This window comes from Mustelus asterias, chromosome 29 (assembly GCF_964213995.1).
Source record: "Mustelus asterias chromosome 29, sMusAst1.hap1.1, whole genome shotgun sequence".
In the NCBI taxonomy this organism is placed as follows: Eukaryota; Metazoa; Chordata; class Chondrichthyes; order Carcharhiniformes; family Triakidae; genus Mustelus; species Mustelus asterias.
In genome coordinates, this window is record NC_135829.1 from 3510481 (window position 1) to 3530607 (window position 20127).

Sequence of the window (20127 nt, forward strand, 5' to 3'; positions counted from 1 at the left end):
CTGTAAATGCAAGATAAAGGCCAAATACTATGGATGCTGGAATCTGAAACAAAAACAGAAAATGCTGGAAAATCTCAGCAGGTCTGAGAGCATCTGTGAGGAGAGAATAGAGCCAAGGTTTTGAATCTAGGTGACCCTTTGTCAGAGCTTTGTCTCTCTCTCTCCCCCCTCCCTCACTCTCTCTCTCCCTATCTCACTCCCACCCTCGCTCTCCCTCTCCCTTTTTCCCTCTTCCCCTCCGTTGTAACCAGCTTGTCTCTCTCTCCTACACCCCACAGTCGACGATTTCGGGAGTTACCACTGCCTATAATCGAGAGCAGCTGTGGGTCGCCAACGAGAGCCTCATCACCAAGTTGCAGGCGCGTTGCCGCGGTTACCTGGTGCGGCGAGAATACTCGGATCGAATGAATTTCTTGAAGAAACAGCAGCCAGCAATCCGAACCATTCAGGTAAGAATGAGTCGACATTTTGGGGAAGAATTTAATGCACAAAATTTAAAATGTATTCCGTTGTCTGTGGGATGTAATCGTGGCCACTTATTTTCACAGTCTCACTGGCGAGGTCACAAGCAAAAGCAGGCCTACAAGAACAGGCTTCAATACCTCAAGGACAACACTGCCTCGGCTATGAAGGTAAAGTAACATCTGCTGTTTGAATTCAACTTGGATTTCGAGATCAGGAAATTGTCTCTTTAGTGAATTATTCAGAGAATTTCTTTACCGACAAAGGTTTACAGCATGGAAACAGGCCCTTCGGCCCAACTTGTCCACAACACGTCAGACATCGGTGTATGTCTGTGCCCAGTTTGTACATGTCCTCTGGAATGCACTCAATGTCACGTGTACAATGCTGCCCCTCAGATACATTGAGTGCCATGTGTACACACTGGCCGTTGGTACACACCCATTGCCAGTGTGGGTGAGGTTGGTCTCCGATGTTACTCGGACCAGCCCTCCCCCGCTCATTGTTGTTTGCAAAACAGCCAATCATGCTTAAACCAGTTTTTTTGTCTCTTCCCCTTTCTTCTTGTCTTTCTTTCTCCTCCTCTTACTCTTTCTCTCTCTCTTTCCCTGTCTCACTTTCCCCCTTTTTTCACCCATTCATTCGGTCGCTATACCTTTCTCACTTTCACCTCTCTCTCACTCCATCTTCCCCCTTCTTCTTTTCCTCCCGCTCAATTTACTCTTATATCTCCCTCTCCCATCATTCATTCTCTCTCTCTCTTTTTGTATCTCTCTCTCGGTCTCTCTCTCTCTCTCTGTCTCCTCTCCCCACCCCCCCCCCCCCCGTCTCCCTATCTCCCTCTCTCTCATTCTCCCCTCTCTCTCTCTGTCTCCCCCTCTCTCTGTCTCTCTGCCCCCCACCTCTCTCTCTATCTCTCTGCCCCCCTCTCTCTGTCCCCCCTCTCTCGCGCTCTCTCTCTCTCTCTCTGTCCCCCTCCTCTCTCTCTGTCCCCCTCCTCTCTCTCTGTCCCCCTCCTCTCTCTCTGTCCCCCTCCTTTCTCTCTGTCCCCCTCCTCTCTCTCTCTGTCCCCCTCCGCTCTCTCTGTCCCCCTCCTCTCTCTCTGCTCACCCCCCACCCCTCCCCTCCCCTCCCCGTCTCTCTCTCTCACACACTTTCCCACTTTTCCTATCTATTTCTGGCACAGATTCAGTCGTTAGTACGGATGCACCAGGCTAAAAAGAAGTACCAGGATCGGCTGAAATATTTCAAGGATCATGTGAGTGTTGCTATCTGTTATATCGTTAATGACACCACTCCCACGGAGGTCTGGGATTTTAAACCAGCTTTATTGTGTAAAGACACAAGAGAGAGTAAAATGTAAGACCTGCAGTGTATAAATGTTCACCAACTGTAATGAGAAACCACCTGGTATGGTAACATAGAACATAGAACAGTACAGCACAGAACAGGCCCTTCGGCCCACGATGTTGTGCCGAGCTTTGTCTGTAACCCAGATCAAGCTATTTCCTCCCTATCATCCCAAAGTACTCCATGTGCCTATCCAATAGCTTCTTAAATGTTCCTAAAGTTTCTGACTCCACTATCCCTGCAGGCAGTCCATTCCACACCCCAACCACTCTCTGCGTAAAGAACCTACCTCGGACATCCTTCCTATATCTCCCACCATGAACCCTATAGTTATGCCCCCTAGTTACCGCTCCATTCACCCGAGGAAATAGTCTTTGAACGTTCACTCTATCTATCCCCCTCATCATCTTATAAACCTCTATCAAGTCTCCTCTCAACCTCCTCCGCTCCAAAGAGAAAAGCCCAAGTTCCCTCAACCTTTCCTCATAAGACCTACCCTCCGAACCAGGCAGCATCCTGGTAAATCTCCTTTGCACTCTTTCCAGTGTCTCCACATCCTTCTTGTAGTGAGGTGACCAGAACTGCACACAATATTCCAAATGTGGTCTCACCAAGGTCCTGTACAGTTGCAGCATAACCCCACGGCTCTTAAACTCAAACCCCCTGTTAATGAACGCCAACACACTATAGGCCTTCTTCACGGCTCTATCCACTTGAGTGGCAACCTTCAGAGATCTATGGATATGAACCCCAAGATCTCTCTGTTCCTCCACGTTCTTCAGAACCCTACCTTTGACCCTGTAATCCACATTTGAATTTGTCCTACCAAAATGAATCACCTCGCATTTGTCAGGGTTAAACTCCATTTGCCATTTTTCAGCCCAGCTCTGCATCCTATCTATATCTCTTTGCAGCCTACAACAGCCCTCCACCTCATCCACTACTCCACCAATCTTGGTGTCATCAGCAAATTTACTGATCCACCCTTCTGCCCCCTCCTCCAAGTCATTTATAAAAATTACAAATAGCAGAGGACCAAGCACTGATGCCTGTGGCACTCCGCTGGTAACCGGTTTCCAGTCCGAAAATTTTCCATCCACCACCACCCTCTGTCTTCTGTTAGATAGCCAGTTACCTATCCAATCGGCCAAACTTCCCTCTATCCCACACATCCTTACTTTCTTCATAAGCCGACCGTGGGGGACTTTATCAAATACCTTACTAAAATCCATGTATATGACATCAACTGCACTACCTTCATCATCACACTTAGTTACCTCCTCAAAAAATTCTATCAAATTTGTGAGGCAAGACTTGCCCTTCACAAATCCGTGCTGACTAACCCGGATTAAGCTGCATCTTTCTAAATGGTCGTAAATCCTATCCCTAAGGACCTTTTCCATCAACTTACCGACCACCGAAGTAAGACTAACCGGTCTATAATTACCAGGGTCATTTCTATTCCCTTTCTTAAACAGAGGAACCACATTCGCCACTCTCCAGTCCTCTGGCACCATCCCCGTGGACAGTGAGGACGCAAAGATCAATGCCAAAGGCTCTGCAATCTCATCCCTTGCCTCCCAAAGAATCCTAGGATACATTTCATCAGGCCCAGGGGACTTATCAACCTTCAGTTTATTCAAAACTGCTAGTCCATCTTCCCTCCGAACATCTACTTCCTCCAGCCTATCAGCCTGTGACACCATCTCTTCCTCAAAAACATGGCCCCTCTCCTTGGTGAACACCGAAGAAAAGTATTCATTCATCACCTCTCCTATCTCTTCTGACTCCATGCACAAATTCCCACTGCCGTCCTTGACCGGCCCCAGCCTCACCCTGGTCATTCTTTTATTCCTCACATAAGAGTAAAAAGCCTTGGGGTTTTCCTTGATCCGACCTGCCAAGGACTTCTCATGCCCCCTCCTAGCTCTCCTAAGCCCCTTTTTCAGCTCATTTCTTGCTAACTTGTAACCCTCCATCGAGCCAACTGAACCTTGTTTTCTCAACCTAACATACGCTTCCTTCTTCCTCTTGACAAGACATTGTCAGTTACTGGATACTGTAATAAGTCTTCAGAGGCAGAAGTCCCTTCACCGAAATCCAACAGCGGTACACGGAGTGCTCACAGTCAGCAGTCTACCTTCGGGAGTGCCAGAGCAACTGACACTCCTGGTTAAATACAAGGAAAAGGCTCCCTGATTGGCCCATCAATTGGATCCTTAATCCGGGACATCTTTTGTTGTCCAACCAAATAAACAAAATCAAATTAACTTCAGGACGACTCAAAAGGAGCAGCTCCCTAAAAGGAGGGGAACCGCCCGAAACAAAAAAAAGTGGAAAGGAAACTTAAAACATCAAATTAAAACGTGATTAAAGGGGTCAGTAATACACCCCAGCCCCTGCGGTGCCCAGCGGGCACGGAAGGCATCAACGGTGCCCTCGGACACCGCACACTCCCTTCACTCCTTAATCAGGGAGCTCATACTCCAATAGGCTGCCCTCAATGGCCTGATTGAAGTCATTACAGACACATGAAATAATCACAAGAAATAGGAATAGTAGACCATTCGGCCCATCCAGCCTGCTCTGTCATTCGGTACGATCATGACTGATCTCGGGCTTCAACTCCATTTTCCTGCCCACTCCCCATATCCCATAATTCCCTGAGAGACCAATAATCCGTCTACTCCAGCCTTCAATCTATTCAACAAAGGAGAATCCACAACTCTCTGGGGGAGAGAATTCCAAAGATTCACAACCCTCTGAGTGAAGACATTTCTCCTCATCTCAGTCCAAAATGATCAGCCCGTATCCTGAGACTATGGCCCCGTGTTTCAGATTCCCCGACCAACAGAAACAATCTCTCAGCATCTAACCTATCAAACCCCTGCAGAATGTAAGTTACAATCATTCAAAAATTGCCTGAGATTCATTAACTCCTCATCAACTACAAGAACAGCAGCCAGCACAAGGCTTGCCGTGTGATTTAATCCATTGAACGAGCTCTGGATCTTCCAGTAATCTTTCCCCCTACCCTTTAACATCCTCCTCTAGTTATTACTGATTTACTTGTAAATGCTGCGATGTGATTGAACTCACTTCAACTACTTCTTAAAATCCTGGAACTCTACACCACAGAAAGAGGCCATTCGTCCATTGTGCTTGTGTTGGCTCTTTGAAAGAACTATCCCTATAGGAGGACGTCACAGTGGTTAGCACCGCTGCCTCTCAGCACCAGGACCCGGGTTCAATTCCTGGCTTGGGTCACTGCCTGTGTGGAGTTTGCACGTTCTCCCCGTGTCTGCGTGGGTTTCCTTCCAGGTGCTCCGGTCTCCTCCCACGCTCCAAAGACGTGCAGGTTAGGTGGATTGACCATGCTGAATTGCCCCTTAGTGTCAGGGGGATTAGCAGGGTAAATAGTTGGGGTTAAGGGGATAAGGCCAGGTTGGCATTGTGGTTGGTGCAGACTCAATGGGCTGAATGGCCTCCTTCTCCACTGTAGGGAGTTTATGATTCTAAATGGCCTAGCAAGCCACTCCGTTCAGCACTACCTTCTCAAGGACAACTAAGGATGGGCAATAGAATCATAGAAACCCTACAGTGCAGAAGGAGGCCATTCGGCCCATTGAGTCTGCACCAACAACAATCCCACTCAGGCCCGCTAATCCCTCTAACCTATGCATCCCAGGACACTAAGGGGCAATTTAGCACGGCCAATGCACCTAACCAGCACGTCTTTTGGGCTGTGGGAGGAAACCTACGCAGACACGGGGAGAATGTGCAATCTCCACACTGACAGTGACCCAAGCCAGGAATCGAACCCGGGTCCCTGGCGCTGTGAGGCAGCAGTGCTAACCCACTGTGCCACCGTGCCGCCAGCGACCCGCAGGTCCCACTAATGAAATAAATCAGATGCGAGTGGTGAACAATGTGGGATCGGACCCTTCCCTCCAACTCATTCAGTGCACCTTCCTCTCAAACCACAGCTGCCAGCCTCATCCCTCTGCCTCTGGGACCCTCTTGATCCGTTTAAGTTGCCAGGGTGATAGGTAGACCTTTTTGCCAGTTCGGTGGAGTGACTTGTGGGAGAGGGGGCTAGAGGAGTGTTCAATCAGAAATGGGAAAAATCAGCAGATCTGGCAGAGGCGGCACGGTGGCACAGCGGGTTAGCACTGCTGCCTCACAGCGCCAGGGACCCGGGTTCGATTCCTGGCTTGAGTCACTGTCAGTGTGGAGTCTGCACATTCTCCCCGTGTCTGCGTGGGATTCCCCCCACAGTCCGAAAGACGTGCTGGTTAAGGTGCATTGGCCGTGGTAAATTGCTCCTTAGTGTCCCAACATGTGTAAATTAGAGGGATTAGTGGAGTAAATGTGCCGCACTGTGAATCAATGTCACTAAACAGGTACCTGGCCATTGATGATTGTCAGAACTTGCTGTTGTAAATTGTCTGCCATGTTTCCAACATTGCAACAGTCACTACATTCCAAAATGTCCTTCATTGCTGTAAACCACCTTGGGATCTCCTGAGGCCATGAAAGGTGCTATAGAAATACCAGTCCTTTCTTCAGCTGAACAAGAAGTCAAGGCCTCATTTGGAGCCTGAACTAAAGCTGGCCCCTTGTTCAATGCCCAAAGATGTGTTGGTTATGGTGCATTGACCGTGCTAACTTCTCTCTCAGTGTACCCAAACAGGAGTGTGGTGACTAGGGGATTTTCACAGTAACTTCATTGCAGTGTTAATGTAAGACTGCCTGTGACACTAATAAATAAATTTTAAAACTTTACCTGTGGAGAGAGAAACAAGAGTTTCGAGTCCATCTGACTTTTCTTCGGAACCCTCAGTCAGAGGTCTGCCTCCCCTTGAAGTACGTGCAGCTCAGTAACTGGACTCCCCTGTCCCTCGCACTCAGTCTCCTCACTCCCCTCCCTGTGCGGATTTCACCGCTGGTTCTAACTCTCCTGCCATGTCTGCCGATGTTAGTATTTATCTCCTCTTCTCCTCTTTCATTTCCAGGAATCTGACATTGTTAAAATCCAGGCATTCATCAGAGCAAACAAGGCCAGGGACGACTACAAAACTCTGAGTGAGTATCCAATCCGAGAGAGTATCGGGATCAGACCCTGTGTGACCACCGGTCACTTGTCGGTGATACTTCATTGTAACTTTACTAAACCGTCTGTGGTTAGCTTATTTCTGGATTATTACCCGTAGAATCCTTACTGCGCAGAAGGAGGCCATTCAGCCCATCGAGTCTGCACCGACCACAATCCCACCAGGTCCTATCCCCGTAACCCCACATATTTACCCTGCTCACCCCCCCGATACTAAGGGGCAATTTAGCATGGCCAATCCACCTAACCTGCACATCGAAAGGCTCAAGCCGGGAATTGAACCCAGGTCCCTGGTGCTGTGAGGCAGCAGTGCGAACCACCGTGCCACCCTCTCTCGACCAACTATTCTTCTTGAATTTCTCCTTCCCTCCTTTGATCCAATAGGGCAGTATGGTGGCACAGTGGATAGCAGAATGGGGATGAGAAAAATATCAGCCATGATTGAATGGCGGAGCAGACTCGATGGGCCGAGTGGCCTAATTCTGCTCCAATGTCTTATGGTCTTATCTTTCGGACTGTGGGAGGAAACCGGAGCACCTGGAGGAAACCCACACAGACATGGGGAGGACGTGCAGACTCCGCACAGGCAGTGACCCAAGCCGGGAATCGAACCTGGATCCCTGGCGCTGTGAGGCAGCAGTGCTAACCCACCGTGCCGCCCTGTTGGATCAAAGGAGAGGAGAAATTCAGAAAGAATAGTTGGTCGAGAGAGGGTGGCACAGTGGTTAGCACTGCTGCCTCACAGCGCTGGGGACCCAGGTTCGATTCCCAGCTTGGGTCACCGTCTGTGTGAAGTTTGCACGTTCTCCCCGCGTCTGCATGGGTTTCCTCCGGGTGCTCCGGTTTCCTCCCACAGTGCAAAGATGTGCAGGTTAGGGTGCATTGGCCATGTTAAGTTGTCCCTTAGTGTCGGGGGGATTAGCGAGGGTAAATACATGGAGTTACGCGGATAGGGCCTGGGTGGGATTGTTGCATATTCAATGGGCCAAATGGCCTCCTTCTGCACTGCAGGGATTCCATGAGAGAAGGAGTAAAGAGGGAAATTAGGAACTAGGGGAGGAGAGGGAATGTTGTGGGATTGAGAAAATAGGATGGAAAAGGGAGAGGCAGGAACCAAGGAAAAGTAACATCAGTGACCCCTGGAGTTCAGGGTTAACTGTTGGAGCCATCAGGATTTTAGTCACAGATCACAGGCCCGACAAATCTCTGAAAGCCAGCGCAGTTTGGCGGGAAGATGCGTTTGTTTGGTTTGCCTCTCCTCTCCACTTGCCTCCCTCTTTCTCACTCACTTGCTCATCCTCTCGTCTCCTCACGGACAGTCAATGCGGAGCAGCCCCCGATGGCCGTGGTCAGGAAGTTTGTCCACCTGCTCGATCAGAGCGATCAGGACTTCCAGGAGGAGCTGGAAATGATGCGACTGAGAGAGGAGGTGGTCACTCGCATCCGATCCAACGGATCGCTGGAAAACGACCTCAACACCATGGATATAAAGATCGGGCTGCTGGTGAAGAACAAGATTACACTGCAGGTAACGGGAATATCGCTACGGGAATGACGGGAATATAGTCCGTGGGAAAAATAGGAATATCGCCAAGGGAATAATGAGAATATCGCTCCAGGAATTATGGGAATATCACCCTGGGAATAATGGGAATATCGCCCGGGGATAACAGGAATATTGCCCTGGGAATGACGGGAACATTGCCCTGGGAATGACGGGAACATTGCTCTGGGAATGACGGGAATATCGCTCTGGGAATGACGGGAATATCACTACAGGAATGATGGGAATATCACTATGGGAATGATGGGAATATTGTGATGGGAATATTGCCCTGGGAATAATGGGAATATCACTATAGGAATGATGGGAATATTGCCCTGGGAATGATGGGAATATCGCCCTGGGAACGATTGGAATATCGCCCTGGGAATGATGGGAATATCGCCCTGGGAATAGCGGGAATATCACTATGGGAATTACGAGAATATCGCCCTGAGAATAATGGGAATATCACTATAGGAATGACGGGATTATCGCCCTGGGAATGACGGGAATTTCGCTCTGGGAATGATGGGAATATCACCCTGTGAATGACGGGAATATCGTCCTGTGAATGACGGGAATATCGTCCTGTGAATGATGGGAATATCGTCCTGTGAATGACAGGAATATCGCCTTGGGAATAATGGGAATATCGCTCTGGGAATATCACCTTGGGAATAATGGGAATATCGCTCTGGGAATAACGGGAATATTGCTCTGGGAATAATGGGAATATCGACCCAGGTAATGGGAATATCACTCTGGGAATGGGAATATCTGGGAATAATGGGGATATCACTCTGGGAATAACGGGAATATCATCTCTGGTAATGGGATACCACTCCAGAAATACAATTCCTGGGAACAAGAACATCACTCTGGGAATAATGGAAATATTGTCCAGGTAATGGAATATCACTCTGGGAATAACATGGGAATACTGTCCCTAGTAATGGAAATATCACTTTGGGATAGCAGGAATCTGTCCCAAGGATTTGGTTCCAGGGAAAACTATTCCTGGTAACAGCACCAAGAGTGACAGCACTGGGCGTTCCATCTCTGGGACAAACTTTCCAGGTTACAGGAATATCCATTCAGGGATACAGTCTCTGATAACAGGAATAACTTCCCAAGCACCAGGATAATTGCTCTGAGAATAACACCCAGGTTATGGGAATGTTACCCCGGACAGAAGAGTGGGAATGTTACATTGGGAATGCTACCTTGTGAATATTTAACTGGGTGAAGGGAATACAGTGAAACTCCCAGAATAATTACTCTTTGGGAATATGGATGCCTGAACTGAGATCCGCCCCCTCCACTAATCCCCGGTCGAAAGGCAGAGATTCTAGGGGGGGGAGACTGGTAGTGTTGGATTCGGGGCTTGAGGGAGATTGGTAGTGACGGATTCAGGATGGTATGAGGGGGGAGATTGGTATTGTCAGATTGGGGTGGGGGTGAGGGGGGAGATTGGTATTGTCAGATTGGGGTGGGGGTGAGGGGGGAGATTGGTATTGTCAGATTGGGGTGGGGGCGAGGGGGGAGATGGGTATTGTCAGATTGGGGCGGGTAAGGGCTGATTTCCAGAGACAGATTGACAGTTACATGGCAACAATGGTTTTCTTTCTGGTCTTACAGGAAGTGGTGTCACACAGTAAGAAACTGACCCGGAAAAACAAGGAGCAGCTTTCAGATATGATGCAGATGAACAAACAGAAAGGAGGCCTCAAGGCTCTGAGCAAAGAGAAACGCATGAAGCTGGAGGCTTATCAGAACCTCTTCTACCTGCTACAGGTAAAGCTCCAGCCAGAGACTTTCCCACCAACCGTCTGCCCGAGACCTCCATCACCCAGCCTCTCCTCCAGATCACAGAAACACTGACTCTCCACCCATTTCCTCTCCCACATCCCCATGTACACTCTTCCCCCCCCATTCCCCCTCCCACATCCCCATGTACACTCTCCCCCCCCATTCCCCCTCCCACATCCCCATGTACACTCTCCCCCCCCATTCCCCCTCCCACATCCCCATGTACACCCTTCCCCCCCCCCCATTCCCCCTCCCACATCCCCATGTACACTCTCCCCCCCCATTCCCCCTCCCACATCCCCATGTACACTCTCCCCCATCACTGACTCTCCCCCCCCATTCCCCCTCCCTCATCTCCATGTACACTTTCCCCTATCACTGACTCTCCTACCCCCATCACTTAATCTCCCCACCCGTTCAATCCCCTCCCACAGCCCCCACCTACACTCCGCCATCACTGACTCTCCTCCCATCACTGACTCTCTCCACCCATTTAATTCCCCCCCCACCCCCCCGAGAGCCCCCACATACTCTCTCCCATCGCTGACTCTCCCCACCTAGTTAACCCCCTCTCACAGCCGCACGTACACTCTTCCCTCCCCTCGCCTTGAGGATTGTCCCCCTGAGTGTGCGGTTTGATGAAGTGCATGGGCCAGTGTCTGGGTTTATTGCCAGCTTTGGTTCAGTGGGTATCACTCATATCTCTGAAGGGTACGGGTCCAAGTCCTGCTCCAGAGATTGGAACACAAAACCCAGGTGGATCAGCTGGTGCAATGCTGAGGGAGTGCCGCACTGTCAGAGGGTCAGTGCTGAGGGAGTGCCGCACTGTCAGAGGGTCAGTACTGAGGGAGTGCCGCACTGTCAGAGGGTCAGTGCTGAGGGAGTGCTGCACTGTCAGAGGGTCAGTACTGAGGGAGTGCTGCACTGTCAGAGGGTCAGTGCTGAGGGAGTGCTGCACTGTCAGAGGGTCAGTACTGAGGGAGTGCCGCACTGTCAGAGGGTCAGTACTGAGGGAGTGCCGCACTGTCAGAGGGTCAGTGCTGAGGGAGTGCCGCACTGTCAGAGGGTCAGCGCTGAGGGAGTGCCGCACTGTCAGAGGGTCAGTACTGAGGGAGTGCTGCACTGTCAGAGGGTCAGTGCTGAGGGAGTGCCGCACTGTCAGAGGGTCAGTGCTGAGGGAGTGCCGCACTGTCAGAGGGTCAGTGCTGAGGGAGTGCCGCACTGTCAGAGGGTCAGTGCTGAGGGAGTGCCGCACTGTCAGAGGGTCAGTGCTGAGGGAGTGCCGCACTGTCAGAGGGTCAGTGCTGAGGGAGTGCCGCACAGTCAGAGGGTCAGTGCTGAGGGAGTGCCGCACTGTCAGAGGGTCAGTGCTGAGGGAGTGCCGCACTGTCAGAGGGTCAGTACTGAGGGAGTGCCGCACTGTCAGAGGGTCAGTGCTGAGGGAGTGCCGCACTGTCAGAGGGTCAGTACTGAGGGAGTGCCGCACTGTCAGAGGGTCAGTACTGAGGGAGTGCCGCACTGTCAGAGGGTCAGTGCTGAGGGAGTGCCGCACTGTCAGAGGGTCAGTGCTGAGGGAGTGCCGCACTGTCAGAGGGTCAGTACTGAGGGAGTGCCGCACTGTCAGAGGGTCAGTGCTGAGGGAGTGCCGCACTGTCAGAGGGTCAGTGCTGAGGGAGTGCCGCACTGTCAGAGGGTCAATGCTGAGGGAGTGCCGCACTGTCAGAGGGTCAATGCTGAGGGAGTGCCGCACTGTCAGAGGGTCAATGCTGAGGGAGTGCCGCACTGTCAGAGGGTCAGTACTGAGGGAGTGCCGCACTGTCAGAGGGTCAGTACTGAGGGAGTGCCGCACTGTCAGAGGGTCAGTGCTGAGGGAGTGCTGCACTGTCAGAGGGTCAGTGCTGAGGGAGTGCCGCACTGTCAGAGAGTCAGTGCTGAGGGAGTGCTGCACTGTCAGAGGGTCAGTGCTGAGGGAGTGCCGCACTGTCAGAGGATCAGTACTGAGGGAGTGCCGCACTGTCAGAGGGTCAGTACTGAGGGAGTGCCGCACTGTCAGAGGGTCAGTACTGAGGGAGTGCCGCACTGTCAGAGGGTCAGTACTGAGGGAGTGCCGCGCTGTCAGAGGGTCAGTACTGAGGGAGTGCTGCACTGTCAGAGGGTCAGTGCTGAGGGAGTGCCGCACTGTCAGAGGGTCAGTGCTGAGGGAGTGCTGCACTGTCAGAGGGTCAGTGCTGAGGGAGTGCCGCACTGTCGGAGGGTCAGTACTGAGGGAGTGCTGCACTGTCTGAGGGTCAGTAATGAGGGAGTGCCGCACTGTCAGTGGGTCAGTACTGAGGGAGTGCTGCACTGTCAGAGGGTCAGTGCTGAGGGAGTGCTGCACTGTCAGAGAGTCAGTCCTGAGGGAGTGCTGCACTGTCAGAGAGTCAGTCCTGAGGGAGTGCCGCACTGTCAGAGGGTCAGTACTGAGGAAGTGCTGCACTGTCAGAGGGTCAGTGCTGAGGGAGTGCCGCACTGTCAGAGGGTCAGTACTGAGGGAGTGCCGCACTGTCAGAGGGTCAGTACTGAGGGAGTGCCGCACTGTCAGTGGGTCAGTACTGAGGGAGTGCCACACTGTCAGTGGGTCAGTACTGAGGGAGTGCCGCACTGTCAGAGGGTCAGTGCTGAGGGAGTGCCGCACTGTCAGAGGGTCAGTACTGAGGAAGTGCTGCACTGTCAGAGGGTCAGTGCTGAGGGAGTGCCGCACTGTCAGAGAGTCAGTCCTGAGGGAGTGCTGCACTGTCAGAGGTGCCCCTTTCAGATGAGACATGAAACTGAGTCCCATCTGCCTGGTCAGGAGGATGTTAAAGATCCCATGGCTCTGATTTTGTCGAAGAACGGGATCATTCTCTCCAGTGTCCTGACGAATATTGAACCCTCAGTTCAGAATCACAAGATGATGATCTGGTCCTGATCACATTTCCGTGCAAATTAGCTGCTGCGTTTCTTACATCACAAGAATGACTGCACTTGGAGACAATATTTCATTAACTCAGAAGCATCCTGAGGTTGTGGAAGGAAGGTGCTATTGAAATATAGAGGACAGCACGGTTTGCACTGCTGCCTCACAGCGCCAGTGACCCGGGTTTGATTCCCGGCTTGGGGGTCACTGTCTGAGTGGAGTTTGCACGTTCTTCCCGTGTCTGTGTGGGTTTCCTCCAGGTGCTCCGGTTTCCTCCCGCACTCCAAAGGTGTGCGGGTTAGGTGGATTGGCCATGCTAAATTGCCCCTTAGTGTCAGGGGTACTAGCTAGGGTAAATGCATGGGGTTATGGGAATAGGGCCTGAGTGGTACTGTGGTCGGTGCAGACTTGATGGGCCGAATGGTCTCTTTCTGCACTGTAGGGATTCTGTGAAGGTACATCCTTTCTCGAGGAAGGGTTTTGCGTCAGTTTCTCGATGGTGTGTGGCTCACTCAATGGTGAGTCCTCAAGCGAGTCGTTGGGCCAAATTTTACCGGCACGTTGCCCGAGGTTAATACGATCCTGCCCAAGGCCAAGGGAGAATGCCGTTCTCCGAGCCTCGCCCGCCCCGGAATTGGGGCTGGCATGCCGGTAAAATTCCAGCCAGTGTCTGTGGAACCTGTTGTTCAGGAGGAGAGGAGGGGAAAATGTTGGACATAAAGTAAATGGTTCCGTTTAAAGAGTGCAGGAATCACTGTCTCATTCTGTTTTTCTTTCTGTCCGCAGACTAACCCCACCTACTTGGCCAAGTTGATCTTTCAGATGCCCCAGAACAAATCCACCAAGTTCATGGATTCGGTCATTTTCACGCTGTATAATTACGCCTCTAATCAGAGAGAGGAATATTTGCTGTTGAAACTCTTCAAAACTGCCTTACAGGAAGAAATCAAGTATGTCCTGCGCACACCTGCTCCTCCCTCCCCAATCCCAAATAATCTACTGGTGTCGGTGTTCGAAAGATATTCGGACGTAGTGTTCGTGAGTGATTGATCCTTTATTCCCTTCTTATCGATAAGGAGAGGAGAACTGGTGAATTCCTAAGGCTTCTTCAGTCTGCTCTGCCCAATTGTATACAGACAGCCTTTTTTTTAAAAATCAGGCACAACGTCTAGTAAAAATAATTGTTTCTAGTCACGCACACCAGTAAATTATTTACATATGATACAAAGATGTAGGCCCGAGACAATAGCTGTTTAATCGCGTCCCATCGGTAATGTCATAAACTTTAGTGGTGGATTGATGGAATGTCCGTTCAGACAATGATCACTTAATCTCATCTTTATTACAGTTTCAGTGTGGTTAGCAACGACATTCAGCTGTTGATAGATTATCAACATCCACCTTTGAAACATCCACCTTTGTCTGCGCTGTCTATTTCATGTATATGCAGAGACGGCCAGTCTTCAGTGAGGGTGCTGCTGCTGCTGTGCTAATTTTCCTGGCCCTCTGGCTGACCTCCTGCTGAGCTCAGTCTCCTCCCCCACATTCAAAGAGGAGCTGGATAGATATTTGGTTATGGAATGGGATTGAAGGGATAGGTACAGACTGAGGTGTTTGACTGTTCAACGCAACCTGTTTGCTGCGAGGTCAGTGCCCCAGCAGTGATGAGAGGATAGATGGACATGGAGTTTGTTTGATGACCTTAGGATCAGGGTCAGACTTTCCGCAACAAAGTCTGTGATTGGCATTTTTAAAATTCATTCATGGGATATGGCTGGGCCAACACTTATTGCCCTTAAACTGAGTGTCGCACCCGGCCATTTCAGAGGGCATTGCAGTGGCTCTGGAGTCACATGTAGGCCAGACCAAGTAAGGACGGCAGATTTCCTTCCCTAAAGGGACATTAGTGAACCAGATGGGTTTTTACGACAATCATGAGACTTCTAATTCAAGAATTTTTGTTGAAGATAAATTTGACCATCTACCATGGTGGGATTCGAACCCGGGCCCCCAGAACATTAGCCTGGATCACTGCATTACTAGTCCAGTGACAATACCACTACACCACAGCCGAGTGCAAACTCTGTATGTACATATATCCCTGCACTTAAAAACCAACTTAACTTAACCAAAGTGTACTTTATGTTTATCAGTATTACATTTCATTTCTCCATCTTTCTGCAAATCGTCCTGTTAATATTGTAATCATTTTTTAAAATTTAGACATTCAGGTTCATTATCATGTAGAATATGTATGACATGCAATATATTTGCTTTATTATTGTGTTACACGTCAGGGCGGACACTTCAAGGTGTTCTATGAAGCTCGCCTGCCCTGTGATGTTTTATGTTGAATTTGGCGAGGATGAACTCGAGGTTTCACTCCAGGTGTGATTCAACTGATCCATGAGGAGCTTTGATCAAAAACAAAGTTTAATTAAGAATATTGTTGACATGTATCGTAAGACACTTCGCAAGAACTTTTAACAATTACAACACAACAACCAGGATAATGTCCAACTCTTAAGGAAATATCCAACCAAAGCCAACATCCACTACACAAAACCCTCCAAATAAGCACAATACAGCATAGGTTAATGCCCACTTGTTACAGGAATCCCACCTCCTGTGTTGAATGCTGAAAATCCCTTGTGAAGAAACTCGGAAGAGGTTGTAGTCGAATCTGTTTCCCAAAACACCACTTCTTAAAGGCAGAACCAAACAAAGAGAAAAAACAGGGAGAGAGAGAGAGACTGCTTCTGAGCTCGCTGCGAAACGGCTTCCCAAAATGAAACTGAAAGCCCAAAGGAAAAAACCCCGATCACCTGACTGCCCCAGCTTAGCTCCACCCCCAATGACATCACTGTAGCTGTAAGATGCATGATTTTTTAAAAAACCTTTCTTAAAAGTACACGCACGTGACAATTGTTACTTGCATTGGGATACAGTGAAAAGTATTGTTTCTTGCGCTACAGAGACAAAGCATACTGTTCATAGAGCACAGAGGGGAGAAAGGAAGGAGAGGATGCAGAATGTAACATTATTAGAAAGTTTAAAGGAGTTGGAGTTCAGATTTAAGTCCATCGAGCGAGGGTAAAAGATGGAATTAGAGGGAATGCTGGGGACAGCTCACAAGAAGCCTCCGTGCTCCGCCGCCATCTTTTTTATGGCGGCACGATGGCCCAGTGGTTAGCACTGCTGCCTCACAGTGCCAGGGACCTGGGTTCGATTCCCGGCTTGGGTCACTGTCTGTGTGGAGTCTGCACGTTCTCCCCGTGTCTGCTTGGGTTTCCTCCGGGTGCTCCGATTTCCTCCCACATTCTGAAAAACGTGTTGGTTAGGGTGCATTGACCGAGTGTGGCAACTAGGGCAATTTCACAGTAACTTCATTGCAGTGTTAATGTAAGCCTTACTTGTGACTAATGAATAAACTTTACTGTTTATATACAATTCGATATTAATATATGTAAGCTCTGTGTGGGATGTTTAGTCTCCGCCATTTTGACCCTGACACGTTCCCTACTTTCTGCAGGTCAAAGGTGGATCAGCTTCACGAGATCATCACGGGAAATCCCACGGTTATTAAGATGGTCGTCAGCTTCAACCGGGGAGCGCGCGGGCAGAACGCTCTCCGACAGATCCTGGCGCCCGTCGTCAAGGAGATCATTGAGGAGCGGTCGATGAACATCAAGACCGACCCTGTGGACATTTACAAAGCCTGGGTGAACCAAATGGAGTCGCAGACAGGCGAGGCCAGGTAGAGGAGGGCGGGCTACCCAGAGCCACGCGTACGAGCTGTAACCTTCCTCACCCACCGGCTGCTGCTCAAGCCTGGAGGGAGCCCTCTTTCCCAGGAGAACCACTCTGCGAAAGGAAGGCCCGATTTGCCCCCCCCCCCCCAGCTCCGGCAGCAGTGTGCGTGGTGTGCATCCAGGGACGTCGGAGGGTTGTGGGGAGGGGCCCCCTGGGCAAGCGGTGAGGACCCAGAGGCCGGGGGAGACGCTTTTCACCAGTATCTGTGGCAATGCTGATTTGCCATGGCAGGAACAAGCGTTGACTCCACCTGTCTGTGTCACAACCTTCAGCACAGGGTCATAAGATCACAGGAAATAGGTGCAGGAGTGTAGGCCATTCAGCCCATCAAGCCTGCTACACCATTCAGCAAGGTCACAGCTGTTCTGATTTGTGGTCTTAACTCCACTTCCCTGTCCACCAACCTGAACTCGCACCTCGGAGGTCAGTGTCCCTTCACCAGATTCCCTTTATTTACAAACTCTAGTCCACTCCTAAAAGAGCTTCAGGTACACGGTCAGAATCCAGAGTGTCAGTCGTCCTGACATTCCTCTGTATATACACAGGCGAGACTCCCTGATTGGCCAGGCAGTCGTTACCTCAATCAGGGAACTCTTTTGTTGTCCAACCAAATCAACGAAATCAAATTAACTTGGGGACAACTCAAAAGGGGCAGCTCCCTCAAAGGAAGGGGAGCCGCCCGAAACAAAAGACAAAGCAGAAAGGAAACTTAAAACATCAAATTAAAACGTGATTAAAGGGGTCGATAATATACCGCAGTCCCTGCGGTGCCCAGCGGGCATGGAAGGCATCAACTGCGCCCTCGGACACCGCATGCTCCCTTTCCAAGGAGACCCGGCCGATTACCTCAATCAGGGAGCTCATACTCCAGGGGACAAATAACATGGGCTTCATTGAGAACGTTACACAGCCATAACCTTTGAGGCCCTTATCGATCACTAATCTGTCAAATTCAGCCTTGGCAATATTCAATGGCCCAAACTCCATTGCTCTCTGGGGACAGAATCCAACATCTAGCCGGTCACTGGGGCAGTTTCCCGGTGGAGGGGAGGGGGGGGGGGGGAGTGGTTTGCCCCAATCCATCTCGGTTATTGAGTCTGGGGCTGAGCTGGTTTGACAGTCCCGTGCTCTCGGGCCTGAGGGTACATGGTACACACGTTGTCGTACACACGCTGTGTCCCATGCTGATCACGCCAGCCTCACTGTGATCCCAGATGGTGCATCACGGAACAGGGGTGGCTTTGTCGATCAATTAGGAAGGGAATACGAGGGTCACACCCCACTAAGAAAGAAGGGAATGTCTTTTCAATACAACACTGTTCACATCAGCCGAATTCCCCGAGGCATTTCGCGTCAGGAATTAATTCCTGAATGACGCAACTTTGTACAGAGACAGCCATTCTGTGTCAACACCAGACACCAGTGAAGCCAACAAGGACTACCTCTGTTCCCCGTCGTGTGATCGAGTGAGCGCTGTTGGAATACTCGATCCCAATGTCAGCCAGAACCAGCCCCAGTTGGATGTGCACACTTGCTTCACACTGTGTCCAGCGGAACACATACAGCTTCTTCCACTAGGTGCGATTTCAGGTTGGTGGACAGGGAAGTGGAGTTAAGCCCACAAATCAGAACAGTCGTGACCTTGCTGAATGGTGTAGCAGGCTTGATGGGCTGAATGGCCTACTCCTGCACCTATCTTCTTATGATCTTATGACCCTGTGCTGAAGGTTGCGACAGTGACAGGTGGAGTCAATGCTCGTTCCTGCAATGGCAGATCAGCAATGCCACAGATACCGGTGAAAAGCGTCTCTCCCCGACCTCTGTCTCCTCCCCACTTGATGTGCAGTTGCCGGCGTTGGACTGGGATAAACACAGTAAGAAGTCTCACAACACCAGGTTAAAGTCCAACAGGTTTATTTGGTAGCACGAGCTTTCGGAGCACTGCTCCTTCATCAGGTGAGTTGTCCATAAGACCATAAGACCATAAGACATAGGAGCGGAAGTAAGGCCATTCGGCCCATCGAGTCCACTCCACCATTCAATCATGGTTGATTTCAACTCCATTTACCCGCTCTCTCCCCATAGCCCTTAATTCCTCGAGAAATCAAGAATTTATCAATTTCTGTCTTGAAGACGCTCAACGTCTCGGCCTCCACAGCCCTCTGTGGCAATGAATTCCACAGACCCACCACTCTCTGGCTGAAGAAATTTCTCCTCATCTCTGTTCTAAAGTGACTCCCTTTTATTCTAAGGCTGTGCCCCCGCGTCCTAGTCTCCCCTGTTAATGGAAACAACTTCCCTACGTCCATCCTATCTAAGCCGTTCATTATCTTGTAAGTTTCTATCAGATCTCCCCTCAACCTCCTAAACTCCAATGAATATAATCCCACGATCCTCAGACGTTCATCGTATGTCAGGCCCCTCACCACTTGCCCAGGGAGCCCCTTCCTCCAGCCCTCCGATGTCCCTGGATGCACACATTGTTGATATGTGTCCGGTTACTAGTGCCGGTGTGTGTGGTGACACTAACGCTCTCGATGTTCACAGCTCGGGAAGCTACGCTGTCCGCCGCTGCACGGTTCCCTCTGCACTCTCTCACTCGCTTCTTATCCCAGTCCTTCGCTGCCCCTCTCAGCCCCCACTTACCCTTCATTTACAAATGCTTCCAGAGTGTTCCCAGCACTTGCTATTATTCCCGAAGTTTGCCACTTGCCGGCCTGGATAAACCCCCCCACGGTCCACTCTGAGTGCCGCACTGTCAGAGGGTCAGTACTGAGGGAGTGCCGCACTGTCAGGGGGTCAGTGCTGAGGGAGTGCCGCACTGTCAGAGGGTCAGTGCTGAGGGAGTGCCGCACTGTCAGAGGGTCAGTGCTGAGGGAGTGCCGCACTGTCAGAGGGTCAGTGCTGAGGGAGTGCCGCACTGTCAGAGGGTCAGTGCTGAGGGAGTGCCGCACTGTCAGAGGGTCAGTGCTGAGGGAGTGTCGCACTGTCAGAGGGTCAGTGCTGAGGGAGTGCCGCACTGTCAGAGGGTCAGTGCTGAGGGAGTGCCGCACTGTCAGAGGGTCAGTGCTGAGGGAGTGCCGCACTGTCAGAAGGTCA

At 50.6% G+C, this 20127-nt stretch overlaps 1 protein-coding gene across 1 annotated transcript in view; it reads left to right on the forward strand.

Annotated features, from left to right (window-relative positions):
• The first annotated feature begins 281 nt into the window (after positions 1-281).
• The window catches only part of LOC144480480 (ras GTPase-activating-like protein IQGAP1), a 52916-nt gene continuing 33070 nt past the window's right edge, over positions 282-20127 (forward strand). The window contains 8 exon segments of the mRNA XM_078199962.1: positions 282-449; positions 549-632; positions 1649-1720; positions 6828-6897; positions 8245-8453; positions 10110-10265; positions 14002-14165; positions 16748-16972. Coding sequence (XP_078056088.1) covers positions 405-449; positions 549-632; positions 1649-1720; positions 6828-6897; positions 8245-8453; positions 10110-10265; positions 14002-14165; positions 16748-16972 — 1025 coding nt within the window. The 5' untranslated portion in view covers positions 282-404.